Source organism: Schistocerca cancellata, chromosome 5 (genome assembly GCF_023864275.1).
Source record: "Schistocerca cancellata isolate TAMUIC-IGC-003103 chromosome 5, iqSchCanc2.1, whole genome shotgun sequence".
Taxonomy (NCBI): domain Eukaryota; kingdom Metazoa; phylum Arthropoda; class Insecta; order Orthoptera; family Acrididae; genus Schistocerca; species Schistocerca cancellata.
Window position 1 is genome coordinate 834,691,102 of NC_064630.1, and position 16,299 is coordinate 834,707,400.

At 40.2% G+C, this 16,299-nt stretch overlaps 1 protein-coding gene across 2 annotated transcripts; it reads left to right on the forward strand.

The window, feature by feature from the left end:
* The first annotated feature begins 10,979 nt into the window (after positions 1-10,979).
* LOC126187912 (F-box/LRR-repeat protein fbxl-1-like) lies at positions 10,980-15,783 on the forward strand. Of its 2 annotated transcripts, none has more exons than XM_049929269.1 (2): positions 10,980-11,192; positions 11,394-15,783. In XM_049929269.1, exon 2 carries the CDS (start codon positions 11,400-11,402, stop codon positions 12,708-12,710), a length of 1,311 nt encoding a protein of 436 aa, XP_049785226.1. In that variant the 5' UTR covers positions 10,980-11,192; positions 11,394-11,399; the 3' UTR covers positions 12,711-15,783. The 2 variants fall into 2 exon arrangements, with proteins under 2 accessions (XP_049785226.1, XP_049785225.1); XM_049929268.1 differs by having other exon boundaries at positions 10,980-11,175.
* Positions 15,784-16,299: the final 516 nt, after the last annotated feature.

Genomic DNA, 16,299 nt, shown 5'->3' on the forward strand with positions numbered 1-16,299 from the left:
GCTCCTTCCAACTGGGGGCCCTCCACACAAGGGTGATTGTTCACACCTCAGGTCACACCTCCTGAACACCTGACAGAGGGACCAATGCGCAATCTGGGAAGGTTACAGCTCAGTCCTTGGCCTGGCCTGTACTTGGGGGTACATGCAAACCCTACCTGTCGACCCTGGGCTGGGAATTATGCATTACCTATTCACCTTTTACGCATCAGATGCGTGGGCCAGCATTCAGGAGCGCACAGGGAGGAAGAAGAAAAAAGAGGATCCTCAAATGCCGAAGCAGAGGAATGAAAGGAGAAGGGAAACAGAATGGAAAAGGGAGCCAAAAAGAAAGTTGAGACAGTTGTCAGCAACAGAATGCAGAACTTTCCCAATAATACCCCAGATATGTTCCCCAAGGGAAAGGGAAATGAATAGCAAGAGGATAGACATACAGCACAGAAGGGAAAAAGTGCTGCAAAGGCTGTGGCCCCATGATAGCCAAGCACGAACCTGCCAAAGAGTGGCGAGCCCGCCTGTGGAGGGGGGGGGGGGGGGGGGTGTAGGGGGGGGTAGGGGGGGGATGAGGGATGTCAGTGTACAGGGAGGAGGCATCAACAGTGATGAGTAGGGGTCCAGGAAGTAAAGGTGTGTGTATGGAGGAGAGTTGATGAAGGAAATTGTTAGTATCTTTGATGTGGGAGGCTAGATGTCAGGCAATTGGTTGAAGGTATTGATCAACAACAGCAGTAATTCTTTCAGTGGGAGTGCTGTAGCCAGCTACAATGGGGTGACTAGGATTGTTAGCTTTTTGGATTTTGGGGAGCATGTAGAAGGTGGATGTTTGGGGTGTTGTTGAGGTGAGAAAAGAGGTGGACTCAGGAGATTCTGTTTTAAAAATTTTCCTGCAGGATAAGTTTGTGAGGATATCAACTTCAACCACTATGGGAACTTCTCTGATGAGACATACAGGAAGGTCTTTGACAAAAAGTGCAGGGACAGTGTGTCGTAGACAGTATTATTGTATGGACATGATAGTCTGTGTTATACTACATAGCATACCATATGTGTTGGTGGTGTCCTACTGACCTGTAGTTTGATACTTCCTACATCGGTGACCTTGTGTCAACTGAGGAATGTGCATCCATTCGGCATTCTCGAAAATCTGGTCCGGACTATTGTGTTGCAACAATATGGCTGTCCCACATCACTTCATCCACCACATCAATTCCTGCAGATGAGAGGTCAAGGATTGCAGTGCAGGAGGTGCAATGTTGTCAGCATGCTAATTGATTAAAACTGAGTGCAACATTCAACAGTGCACCGTTTCTGTTGCTAATACTAGCCTTGTCATGCCTTAACAATGGCCAACTGCTCTGAACCGTTTATTAGACTTTGAAGCCAATACCATGTCCACCTCTGACTTTGTTCAGCAATGGCAACAACTATACATTATTCCATATTCGTGCCTTTAGCATTCTCCGTGTCGTACATCGGATTCGAGTAACTGCTACCTGTTTCGCCACAACCAGTTGTGTGCTACACAGATCTGGCGGCTGTGTTGGATAATGCATCAACCAATGTGACTGCTCAATTGCCTTTCTCATAGCAATGATCAGGCACACGTTTAAAACTACAGCCATTCTATGCCAATCGGCCAGTTTCACGGTTTGCGACCACAGAATGTATTTTTGAGACTCAGAATTTCTGACAATGCCACCAAACATGTGTAACTATTCTGCCACCTAGTAGCACAGGCCGAACTCATTAGTGACATTATCCTGAGCCCACCACATATGAACAAGTATGGTGCAGTGAAAGCCACCCTCTTACAGAACCTTTCATGTACTACAGAACAGCAATTTCAGGAAGCCATGTACGAGCAACAACTCTGGCACTAACTCTGGGCAGCTCTTGTGTTTCTCATGTCAGACATCACACTGTGGGTCATTTGACCAGTAAGTTACCAAATAGCATATCTTTGGTGATATGCCACTATCACAGGATTAATAAGTAATAAGATACTGAGCCTGCTGGTGAGAAGGTACACCCGAGCCCACCCGGACTGTCACAACTGCTCATGAAGAGGACGCCACACAATTGGCAACCCATCGTAGCCAGCCACCTGGCCTGCATCTTGGATGCTTTGTGATCGTGAAAGCACACTTTAACCACATTCATCTTGACACCATTGGCTCCCTGCCAGAATCAGGCGGTTACCACCACCTCCTTTCAGCAGTCAAAAGAACCACACGGTGGGTCGAAGCAGCACCTCTGTGTGACATTATGGGTGAGTCTACTGCTTGTGCATTTGTCAACCTGTGGATCACACAGTTTGGGACTCTAGCGTTCATTCCCACTGATCAGGGCTGTCAGTTTGAGTCTGGTCTCTATAATGCCCTGTGCCACCTCTGGAATATCTTACAAGCACACCACCGCTATCACTCAGAAAGTAATGGGTTCATGGATAGGTGGTAAAGGACCATCAAGGCAGTCCTGATGTCCAAAGGTCTACTAGGCGTATATACAGCATACAAGGACAACATGCAGGTATTGCTGGCAGAGATACCGTATAGTGATCCTGTCGCCCAGCCAGCAGACTTCGCACAACCCTCTACACATCCCATAAGAGCAGACTTCCCATCACTGGTTTGCCACGTACACCAGTACATTCACACAATTCACGTCCTACCACCAACACCGAATTTGACACCAAACATCTTTCAACACAAGGATCTGGCACAATGTCATTATGTCATGTGGTAGGATGACTATACGGGCTGCCCCGCAGTCTCCATATTTGGGCCCACACAGAGTTGCCACCCATGGGCTGCAAACTTTTGATATCCTGCTATGCAGTACACTGACAACTGTTTCCACCGCCTGCCTGAAACTGGCATGAATACTACATTATGACCGTGCTCTATCCCAGGCAGCTAATCAGGCTTTGCTGAAGGTCCAGGATGACTGGCACAAGACCTCTGCACGCTGTTCTGCTGTTGATTCATTGCATGATATTCTGAATGATGAAGCAACTTCTTCCACAAACAATGGACTTGCTGAGACCTCAGAATCATGGTATGACTACTTTCTTCATTCTCCTACACTCTTGGATTAGTACCAGATGTACAGCATTCAGGCGACACCTACACTTTACGGAGAAACTGTCCAGTCACATCTCGCATTTGCACCAACCTTGACAAGGCCGGTCATGTGCACATCCACACATTGACACTCCCTGTCATCACCCACATATCACCGAGTAATTGGCTGGTCCCTGCTCGCATTCAAACAACGCACAACACAGCCAGCACAGCACACCTGCGCGAGTCGACACTCACTGCTATCACCCGCATCTCACTGAGAAATGGTCTGGTCATGCTATGTATTTGCACCAGCCACCGTGACCAGTCAATGAGCACCTTTGATCATCGACACTCCCTGTCATTGTCCACCACAGTACTCCCAGGCAGGGGCTCTGTCGAGATATCAACCTCAACCACTATGGGCACCTCTCTAACAAGGCAGACAGGAGGGTCTTTGACAAACAGTGAAGGGGCAGTACACAGCAGACGATGCTATTATATGGCTGTGTTAGAGGTAGTTCATGTTAATAAAGCATTACGCTGCATACTGTATTCTGTATTACTACTGACCTGTAGTTTGATACTCCCTACAGCTTTTTGCATGGTGGTGTCTGAAACTAGTACACACCTTAACCCATTTTATCACCACAGCTTTTTAATCAGAAAAACCAATGAGTAAAATCAACCTGATATATGAGAACAAAGTATGAGATTATTTGGATGTAGGCTTGTCTGACTTATTTTCAGTTGAAATGTGGAAGGAGGCAATAATATTATAATTGTCAATCTTTAGTCTGAATTTTTAGGAAGTCCTTCCATTCATAACATGCAGAAACATACTGAATCACTTATTACACTTTGTCACTTCCTACAATCCTACCTAAATTTTTTCACTCATCTGTACAGGTTTTAATCATATTTTCTGCTCCTGGAGATGATTTTGTTCTACCATATGGATACTACCTCTGTTCATTCACTTCAGAATCTAAAGCATCAAATTTATTTATGTTCCCTTCCAAATTCTCTGAACAGGCAAAAATCTCTCAAAAAGCATCCAGCCTTGCCTTGGAATTGTTCTGTGCATGTGTCTTATATTTTGAAGAACCAGAGTACTTTGGTGTGTTGCTACAACAACACAGTTAATAATAATACACATTACTATAGACAATGCACAATTTTGCTTACTAACATGTTACACCTACGGAATTTATTATGTCGCTTGACAATCATTACATTTATAATTTAACACCTCTGTAACAACAAATCAGTAAACGAATGGTCCTTATAGACAGATCAGTGGTCTTTAGATGTCTAAAAAAATAGTGTCCAAGACGTTGTATACCCACAACAACCGAAGTCAAAACATTCTCAGTTTGCACCGTCTTGAACAGTTACTCAGCTAGTTAGCTGCATGTGGGTTTTTTAGATTAGACGAGTCTCCATCCAATCCAGATGACAATAGCTGTAGGAAAACCACAAGCATCAGTGTGAGATTGAAAGAAATGCCTCCCACAGGTAAGAGTATTAAAATCCTAATAACAACTGCTGAAGCATTCGCAACCAAGACAGAAATTGAAGCAGCATTTGAGATTGTTTGGGCAAGACTCAGTATCAGGACTGGGCATAAAATGATAAATTTGGCATAAAACGATAATTGGATCCTTCTATCACTCACCAGACTCATCTCGTGATGTAACCGAAAACTTCAGAGAAAATCTCAGTTCACTTGTACATAAGTTCCCCAATCATCAGTGAAGACTTAAATCATCACCCAACAATTAATAGGAAAAATTACAATTTTGTTAGTTGTGGGCGTGGTAAGACATCCTGTGAAACTTTACTAAATGCCTTTTCTGAAAACTGCCTAGGACAGACAGTTAGGAACCCTACTCATGATGGAAATATATTGGATCTAATGGCAACAAGTAGACCTTACCTCTTTGAGGGTATCCACATTGAAACTGGTATCGGTTACCGTGATGCGGCTGTGGCAACATTGATTATCAAAGTACAAAGGGCAACCAAAACAAGAATATATATGAGTTCAATAACTAGATAAAAAATCAGTAATCAGTAATGAGGAACTTCAAACTTTCAGCACACATCAGGAGCATGTAGGGGAACTCTGGCTCAGGTCTAAAAGACTAGTTGACCATGCACTGGACAGATATGTATCCAGTAGAACAGTTCATAATGTAAGGCAACCTCCAAAGTAAACAACCACTGTAAAGAAACTTCTAAAGAAACAAGAGATTACTGCATAATAGGTGTAAAACAAAGCATATTTTTATTTATTTATTTACACATCAAGTTCCATAGGACCAAATTGAGGAGCAAATCTCCAAAGTCATGGGACATGTCAGTACGTGAAATTAAAACATAAAAGTAATAACAGATAAAAAATAAAATGTTTATGAACCCAAAAACGTCAATCCATAAGTTTAGTAAACACAATCAACAATACTACAAGAATCAGCTTAATTTTTCAAGGAACTCCACAACAAACTACAATACCCAGACTCGTGAACAGGGGTCGACAGGAGGTTCGTGAACTTACACCACTTATTGCCCGAACCACCCGTTTCTGAGCCAAAAATATCCTTTTAGAATGTGAAGAGTTACTCCAAAATATAATACCATAAGCGAATGAAAATAAGCAAAGTACACTAATTTTCATGTTGAACAATCACTCACTTCAGATACCATTTGAATAGTAAAAATGGCAGCATTAAGTCTTTGAACAATATCCTGAACATTGGCTTTCCACGACAATTTACTATCTATCTGAACACCTAGAAATTTGAACTGTTCAGTATCACTAATCATATGCCCATTTTGTGAAATTAAAACATCAGGTTTTGTTGAATTGTGTGTTAAAAAACTGCAAAAACTGATTCTTACTGTGATCTAGCATTAGTTTATTTTCTACAAGCAATGAACTTAGGTCATGAACTGCACTGTTTTAAACCAGGCCAATGTTGCACACAATATCCTTTACTACCAATCTACTGTCATCAGCAAACAGAAATATTTTAGACTTACCCATAACACTATAGGGCATATCATTTAGGCCTATGCAGGGTGTTACAAAAAGGTATGGCCAAACTTTCAGGAAACATTCCTCACACACAAAGAAAGAAAATATGTTATGTGGACATGCATCCAGAAACACTTACTTTCCATGTTAGAGCTCATTTTATTACTTCTCTTCAAATCACATTAATTATGGAATGGAAACTCACAGCAACAGAACGTACCAGTGTGACTTCAATCACTTTGTTACAGGAAATGTTCAAAACTGTCCTCCATTAGCGAGGATACATGCATCCCCCCTCCATGGTATGGAATCCCTGATGTGCTGATGCAGCCCTGGAGAATGGCGTATTGTATCACAGCCGTCCACAATATGAGCACGAAGAGTCTCTACATTTGGTACCGGGGTTGCGTAGACAAGAGCTTTCAAATGCCCTCATAAATGAAAGTCAAGAGGGTTGAGGTCAGGAGAGCGTGGAGGCCATGGAATTGGCCCGCCTCTACCAATCCATCGGTCACCGAATCTGTTGCTGAGAAGCGTACGAACACTTCGACTGAAATGTGCAGGAGCTCCATCGTGTTTGAACCACATGTTGTGTCGTACTTGTAAAGGCACATGTTCTAGCAGCACAGGTAGAGTATCCTGTATGAAATCATGATAACGTGCTCCATTGAGTGTAAGTGGAAGAACATGGGGCCCAATCAAGACATCACCAACAATGCCTGCCCAAGCGTTCACAGAAAATCTGTGTTGATGACGTGATTGCAAAATTGCATGCGGATTCTCGTCAGCCCACACATGTTGATTGTGAAAATTTACAATTTGATCACGTTGGAATGAAGCCTCATCCGTAAAGAGAACATTTGCACTGAAATGAGGGTTGACACATTGTTGGATGAACCATTCGCAGAAGTGTACCCGTGGAGGCCAATCAACTGCTGATAGTGCCTGCACACGCTGTACATGGTACAGAAACAACTGGTTCTCCCGTAGCACTCTCCATACAGTGACGTGGTCAATGTTACCTTGTACAACTTCTCTGACGCTGATATTAGGGTTATCGTCAACTGCATGAAGAATTGCCTCGTCCATTGCAGGTGTCCTCATCGTACTAGGTCTTCCCAAGTCACGAGTCATAGGCTGGAATGTTCCGTGCTCCCTAAGACGCCGATCAATTGCTTCGAACGTCTTCCTGTCGGGACACCTTCGTTCTGGAAATCTGTCTCGATACAAATGTACCGCGCCACAGCTATTGCCCCGTGCTAATCCATACATCAAATGGGCATCTGCCAACTCCGCATTTGTAAACATTGCACTGACTGCAAAACCACGTTCGTAATGAACACTAACCTGTTGATGCCACGTACTGATGCGCTTGATGCTAGTACTGTAGAGCAATGAGTCACATGTCAACACAAGCACCGAAGTCAACATTACCTTCCTTCAATTGGGCCAACTGGCGGTGAATCGAGGAAGTACAGTACATACTGATGAAACTAAAATGAGCTCTAACATGGAAATTAAGCATTTCCGGACACATGTCCACATAACATCTTTTCTTTATTTGTGTGTGAGGAATGTTTCCTGAAAGTTTGACTGTACCTTTTTGTAACACCCTGTATAAGTAAGGAACAGGAGTGGCCCCAGCACTGATCCCTTGGGCACCCGCCACTTGACTGTACCGCACTCAGACCCCACATCACAGCCATTCTCAACATCGTGAATAATGTCCTTTTCAGTAACTTTAGCAAACATTGATGGCATAGAAATAGGTCTAAAATTGTCTACATTATCCTTTTCTTCCTTTTTATAAAGCAGCTTTACTACTGAGTACTTTAATCGTTTAGGAAACTGACCACTCCTAAAGGAAAAATTACAAATATGACTAAATACAGGGCTAACATGTGCAGCACAGTACTTTAATATTCTGCTAGGCACTCCATCATATCCATGAGAGTCCTTAGTCTTAAGTGATTTAATTATTTACTCAGTCTCCCCCTTGCCTGTACCACAGAGGAGAATTTCAGACATCAATCCTAGAAAGGCATTTGCCAAGAAAGTTATACGATTCCCTATATAAACTAAATTTTTATTTAATTCACTAGCAATGCTCAGAAAATGATTGTTAAATACTGTACATATATCTGATTTATCAGTAACAGCAATATTTTTACTACAAACTGGCTTTATAACATCGGCCTTGTGCTGCTAATCAGACACTTCCTTTACAACTGACCATATGGTTTTATTTTTATCCTGTGACTTAGCTATTCTATTTGCATACTTGTTTCCTTCCTAATAACATTTTTAAGGACCTTACAGTACTGTTTGTAATGGGCTACTGTAGCTTGATTGTGACTACTTCTATTTTGATATAATTCCCGCTTTGTTCTACATGATAGCCTTATCCCTCTAGTCAGCCACCCAGGCTGCCTATTACTGCTAGTACCCCATTTAGAATGTTCTAATGGAAAGCAACTGTCAAAGAACATGAGAAATGTGTTAAGGAAAGCATTATATTTATCATCTGTGTTATCGGCACTATAAACATCCTGCCACCTTTGTTCCTTGACAAGGTTTAAAAAACTTTATTGCTGTTGGATTAACTTTCCTACATAGTTTGTAATTATATGAGACATTTGTTTGAGTACAAAAGTCTTTTAGTGTTAAAATTTGTATGTCATGGTCTGAAAGGCCTTTTACTAACAGAATGCCCATCTAGTCATGAAGAATGAATAAAAATATTGTTTATGGCTGTGCTACTGTTCCCCTGTACCCTAGTTGGGAAAAACAGTCTGCATCAGATCATATGAATTTAGATCTACCAAAATCCCTTTTCTTGCACCATCATATGTAAAATTTATATTGAAGTCACCGCATTAACTAATTACTGGTACTTCCTACAAAGTGAATCAAGAACTCTCTCTAGCTTAGGCAGAAATGCTCTGAATTCAAGAGTTAGGGGACCTATAAACAACAACAATTAGAAGTTTAGTTTCACTGAAGTAAACTAGGGCTATAGATAGAGAGATCCTGAATGCAACATGAGAGCAATGCGTGATGCTTCAATGACTACCATAACACAATACCGTCAAATGACATTTCACAAAATCATTAGACTTTCTGGTCATATGTAAAAGTTGTTACTGGCATCAAAGTTAGTCTCCAGTCTCTAGCGAATGAAACAGGAACTGAAATGAGGGTAGCAAAGCAAAATCTCTTTAATGCCAACCAGCATGGTTCTCTAAAATATCGATCATGTGAAATGCAACTCACACTTTTCTAATGTGACATACTGAAAGCTTCAGATCAAGGCAACCAGGTATATACAGTTTCCTTGATTTCCTAAAATTCCTTGATTTCCACACCTGCACCTCTTGTCAAAAGCACGATCATATGGGGTATCAAGTAAAATTGATAATAGATTGAGGAACTTTTTGATAGGGAGGAGCCAGTACATTATCTTGGCTGGAGAGTCATTGTCAGATGTAGAAGTGACTTCAGGTGTGCCACAGGGAAGTGTGTGGGACTCTTGCTGTTCATGTTGTATATTAATGGCTCTGCAGACAATATTAATAGTAAAATAAGGCTTCTTGCAGATGATTCAGTTACCTATAATGAAGCACTATCTCAGAGAAGATGCATAAATATTCCGTCAGATCTTGATAAGATTTCAACATGGTGCAGAGATTGGTAACTTGCTCTAAATGTTCAGAAATGTAAAATTTTGCACTTCACAAAACGAAAAAATTTAGTGTTCTATGACTACAATATTAATGAGTCTCTGTAGGAATCAGCCAGCTCTTACAAATACCTGGATGTAACACGTTGTAGGAATATGAAACGCAATAATCACGTACATTCAGTCGTGGGTAAAGCAGAAGGTTGACTTCAGTTTATTGGTAGAATACTGGGGAATTGCTGTCAGTCTACAAAAGAGATTGCTTACAAATCACTCGTGCGACCCATATTAGAATATTGCTCAAGTGTGTGAGGCCCGTACCAGACACGACTAACAGAGGATATTGCATGTATACAGCAAAGGACAGCACAAATTGTCACAGGTTTGTTTAATCCATGGGAGACTGTAACAGAAATACTGAAGAATCTGAAATGGCAGTCTCTGGAGGGCAGGCTTAAACTATTCCGAGAAAGTCTATTAACAAAGTTTCAAGAACTGGCTTTGAGCCATTACACTAGGGATATACTACAACCCCCTACGTATCGCTCACAGGGGAATCATGAGGATCAGATTAGGATATTTACTGCCTGCGCAGAGGCATTCAAACAATATCACTTCCCACGCTCCATACGTGAATGGAATAGGAAGAAACCCTATTAACTGGTACACTGGGACGTAACCTCTGCCATGCACCTCACGGCTGCATTGGTAATAGGCCACACTCCTCCCCCCCCCCCCCCCCGAGTCCTTTTATATTCCCCTCCTCTGCCTATCCCCACTATCTGTAGCGTCTGCCCAGCACCCCCCCCCCCCCCCCCCTCTTATGGGTCCTCATCCTCCATCGGCTCCTTCCCCCTTTTTATTTTCCCGTCATACGTCCATGTTCCCCCCCACCAGCCCTCGGCTGTGGTATGTCATATTTGCCAACTTTTTTGTGCATTGTTCAAGTGAATGTTCAATGTTGTTCGTCTTTCCAAAGTCCCCTTCGGCGGGAATCGAAACTCAATAAAGAAAAAGAAAGAGAAAAAAAAGGGCCACGCTGACGGCGATACCACCTCACATGACTCAAGTTACTATTAAGTATTAAATCGGCTACGCTTCACCGTTCAATAGTTCCCGTTCCAGTCTGTCGATATGCGACTGAGTTGATAGCAAAGATGGTAGAGTATCTCCTTGAGGCAAAAACATACAGATGGGTAAAACTGCATCGAAGCTGAATGTCTTTGGTTGAGGGCATGAAGTGGTGTTTATGTTCTGCTGTGAATTGTGTTGTGTACAGGAGAAGCGTTTTTTTCTTTTTTTTTGTACGGATCTTGTCGTCTAAACCGAGAAATATCAACGAAAGTTTATTTCAGCAGCACATGCGACGAAGCCTGGTGGAATGTCATTGAAGTATAGTACGTATATTTAAAAGGTGACACGTTTGTAACGTTAAATTTCATGACTTCTTTCCTTAATACTTTAAAAGGTCGGAGGAAGGGACGATATTGTATTCATTATATTTAAAATTACCCAAGTATATAATATCAAATTCGCTTATCTAGTTGTTTAAAACTACGTTCACATCAGGTACAGTTTCATTCATTGCTTTAGCATTCACGTTTTTCTTTTTCAGTTTGTCATGGACAGCTTACCAGACGAGATATTGCTTCATATATTTTCGTATCTTAATATGAAGGATCTGGTTTTTTCCGCCCAATATGTGTGTCGGCGTTGGTTAAGAGTGTCTCGTGACGACGCACTATGGCAAGATAAGCTGTATAATCCTACTGACGAATCCGAACCAGAGATTTTGGTGCGTTTGCAGAAAATGCCAAGTTTACGAGCTTTTCATTTGCATAGAAGACCAACAGACGTTATCCTGGAGACTTTATCGTCGTGCTGCAAGAATCTTGTAGAATTGGACATCAGCTGCTTAGAAATAAGTTCCTATCCGACCATTAACTATTCCACACTTTACAAATTAGTAGTGCATTGTCCAAATATAGAAATGCTCAGTATACCAGATACTCTTGTTACTTTTGACGAATTCTCAAATGTGATAGCGAGATGGAAAAAGCTAACAGAGCTTGAAATTGTTGGTGCAGCAAAGAAGCCCTTATCCCTTCGACCAATCGGCGATGGGTGCCCATCGTTAAAGCATATTGGCCTCTATTCTGGCTATTACAGGAACGAAGATTTGGAGTATGTGTTACGCAAGAAACGTGATACAATTGTGTCAGTGGTGTTGCCATGGAGTGTTGAGGAAGGAAAGAGCACAATACCAGTTCTAAAAGTATGCTGTGAAAAGATTGAGGCGCTTAAAATTTGTGACTACAGGGAAGTAATGGTTCAAGAATCTCTTGATACATTAGTCTCTCTTGTACATTTGAAGAAGCTGTGGATGTACGGTCTAGAAAACCTGAGTGTACAGAAATTGATGCCAGTGTTCGAGGGTGGCAGTCTTTCCAATCTGGTGATGTTGGATCTGAGTTACTATGAGTCACTGGATGACAGGTTGGCACAAACTATTTGCATAAAATGCCCTTTATTACAACAGCTATCGTTCCATTGTTCCTGTCTCCTAACAGGCGAAGGCTTAAAATTTATAAGCAGCTTGAAAAAGCTTGTATTTTTAGACTTATATTGGTGCTCAGGTATTACAGATGATGGCATTATATTCGTTGTAGAGTGCCAGACATTGAGAGATCTTAATATAGCTGGATGTGTACAACTTACAGAATACAGCATGCAAATGTTGGTGACACTTCATCAGTTGAGATCACTGATTCTTTCAGGATGCACTGTAAAAGGTTTACCATTCAGGTCTTTTCCTACACATTTACCATTTTTACGAAAACTTGATCTCAAATATTGTGAGGAAGTTGATATTGAAGCACTGAATGAGCTTGAGTTACAGATGCCAAATCTGTCAGTTGAAAGAATGGTATGACTGCTGTCAAAAAGACTATAATTTCAGTTTCTACAAAGAAACATTTCATCATTTCTTGGAATGGTGGAAGTTGTGAGCCATCATATTTGTCTGATATTTCAGAAATGTGAATAAATTTATTATATCATATTGATAATTACATAGTTTGTTGCCTTCATAAGTTATCTGATTTTTAGTTGCAAAAAGAAATATTTAATATGATTTATGAACTCTTTCAAGCATTCTGGTCAGTAGCCATGTGATGGTTTTGTTGAGCTTTGTTTCTTGTTTTTTCAATTACTTGCTCAACATTTAATGATTATATGTGTTTAATGTATCGTTGGAACCATTTAGTGGTAGTCTGTGAAATTTGTATTTGCGCCGAAATTCTTCTCAATTTAAAAATACAACAGATATTATAGTCTGAGTGCTTAAGTTATTTTATACCCTCTTTGTTACTCGTGGTTTAAGAGTGATAGCTTTATAACTAAGATAGAAGTTCATCACATGGTAGCAGGGGGATGGAAAAGATTTTAGAGCCTCAGAGAACTAGATGTAGTGAGTTGCAAAAAGTTGAAATGATGATTTGGGGTATAGTCCATTTTTCTCTACAATCTTCAGCAAGAAAAGCTATTGTATACTGCAAAATACTAATCTGCTTTGAAGTATGCTCAAATGTTATAAAATTCTTGGGTAGTGGCTCATCCTGAAAATTGAGATAAATGTTAAATTTGAAGTACTACTGCTTTTAGTTGATACTGCATATCAGAGACTACTGGAAACTTAACACGTAGCAATTGGACTGATATGTTCACACAAAAAAGAGAATATTCTTTTGAGGCTGCCTAATATAAAAATAATTAGATTTTAGAATGCATGCGTTCCATATACATAAACACAGCAAGCTTCCAATTATTCGGGTGTGGGTTATCCAGTTTTTTAGTTATCCGGGCACAGTTCACAATTAAAAAAAAAAAAAAAATCAAAATATGAAGTTTTCTGTTATAATTAGACTGAATGTTTTCATTTAAAGTACAATACAAACCTTTGGGTGTGAAGATGTGGTGATAATATCTGTGAATAATTAAATAGTGATGCCTGAGGTTTGGTATTTGGGCAGCTAAGTGACATGGATGGCTTAAACAGAATGCTTGGTAGAGGAAGAGAGCAAAGACTAAATGATCAACGAACTTGTAATCGTGCACACAGAGGCTTTAAAATGCATTAGTCTGTTATTGGAGTACGTAGGACTCGGTTTGTGTGACTGTATAGATTTTTTCTCTTACTCTCTGGAGAATGATGATGGTAACTGTTATCATGAGAAGTGAATGAAAAACAGAAAAGCAAATGTTGGACCACTATTTCTTTCACAAGATGCTTTAACTCTCCTAATGATCTGTGGTTCTGTACACGGCATCCTTTCTGATTAGCATATGTGAGAAGCTATTTTCAAATAATAATATGAATTTATCGTGCGTACATTAAATTTTTTGTTAGCATTTGGTTCATTATGAATTTCATCCCGTGTCATCTCTTTAAACAATTGTTTAAAACATTTGTTCTGTGTTCATTAATCCACACTAGTACTTTGGAGGGTACTTCTCGTACCACTAACTGGTCCCCCTTCCCACTTCCATTCACGAATTGTCCAAGTGAAGAATGATTGTCAGTAAGCCTCTGAATTTGCTCGAACTTCTTGAATTAGTTTTCTAACTTGATTTTCTCTCAGAAGTATCTATACCATAAGGCATTATCTATCAGTGCATTATGGTCAGAGACAGCATTTGTTACTGTGTATACAGTTATTTTTTTCGTTTGAGCTTTATTAAATGAAACATTGTCAAATTGGATCATACTGTCTTTATGCACCCATCTTGGAATGTTATTTACTGGGATCAAGTTGCGAGATCCAAATAAGGTTTTCAGATCATTTTTCATATAAGAATCCTTTAGAAAAGTCACACTGAAATCACCACAGACTATGAAGTGCTTGCTTCTGTCTGACAAATAGCATAGCAAGAAATCTTTCTTTCTCTCTTATAAAGAGTTCAAAATTCCCCAGTGGGGATCTTACACAATTTTTCACTATTAATTCACAGGTAGCACACATTTCTATGTACTGTTGCTGCCAAATCAGCTTATCCAATGTTTTTAACTTTGTGTTCTACCTTAATATATGTAACAAATCCTCCTCCTTCTGTAGTAGTTCAACATGAGTAAGATGCTATAGTGTAATTTCTTGTGTTTAACTTTTCTAACCCTGTGTTTGTGGTGCTCAGATGTCTATGTTTTCAGAGCTGCAAAAGTTTTCCAAACTCGCAAAAGCTCTTCCATCTGATATTCTGATGAAATAAGCTAACCTTACTGTACTTTTCTATGCATTCTTAAGCATTTTGTGGTGCTCTTCAATTATTATGGTTTTGTAAATAGGTATCGGTTTCGGAGTTAAAGGTGTAAGTGGACCTTCAATAAATATGTAAAATTTAGCATGTTTTATAAACACACCCCTAACACCAGATACCAGTAAAAATGTGTAATCTGTATTATCTGTGTTTTTTTTGTTATTCACACTACTTTTGTGCCTTAGGACACAGTGCAAATAGCAATTTACAGTTGTCACTTTTTATTAACTAGAAACATAGACTAGTGCTTTGTATTGCATTATCAGTGTGAGATATTTTTGAGTCTGACTATTATCACAGTGAAGATCTAGCATATTAAAAAATATATATTGCTTCTAATGCTCGGAAAAGTCTTTGTAATGTATAACATATATATGTCATTGGTAATTTGTTAACAAGTTTTACAACAATATTGAATACCATGTCTGAAGGCATAAAGCAAAGAACTGTGAACAAGAGGATTCACTGTTGTGTTTCCATTGTATATTTTTGAATATTGTATTTTTGGATGAAGTTTCATACAAAAAAATATTAATTAAGAGTGTGAAAAAGAGGAATGATCAACTTACATTCTGTTCTTGTTGTATTATTCTTTGTTTGGACATTTCTGGTAAATTTTATTGGTTGACCTTCAACATCCAAAGATACATAATCCAAAAACTGCAATAAATCTGAACAAATGCATCCTCTCATCTGGTCTTATTTCTTTATTTTATTTATTTATAATACACAAGGACAGATACTAACCTGGCAAAATGATTATTGTGGAAGGGGGGGGGGGCAGCTGGGAAGGGGTGGGGGATGGCAAAGTGCTGTTAGTGGGAACGCACAGAGGCAAGGTGGAGAGAGGGTAGGACAACTAGGTGCAGTCAGGAGGTTAGCCGAGGGCAGGGGAGAGAAGGGGAGGGGGTCGTGGAACAGGAGAGAAGAAAAAAGGCTGGGTGCATTGGTGGAATAGAGGAATGTATAGTGCTGGAATGGGAACAGTGAAGGGGCTAGATGGGTAAAAGGCAGCGTTGGCAGCAAGGAACCAGATGGCACCAGCTGTGAAGCATTCATTGAAATGAAGATCGGCGTGTTGGACTCCTGCTATGCAATCCCAAATTCTTGGATCCCGTAACACACATTGAAACTCTTGCCCTTCAGGAACTAGAGCAACATGCACAATGTCACCTCAAAAAAATCTCCACCCTGCTCACTTCTCACTG

Coding starts and splice junctions, on each gene's coding strand:
- LOC126187912 (XM_049929269.1), top strand. CDS start 11,400: ATGGACAGCTTACCAGACGAGATATTGCTTCATATATTTTCGTATCTT.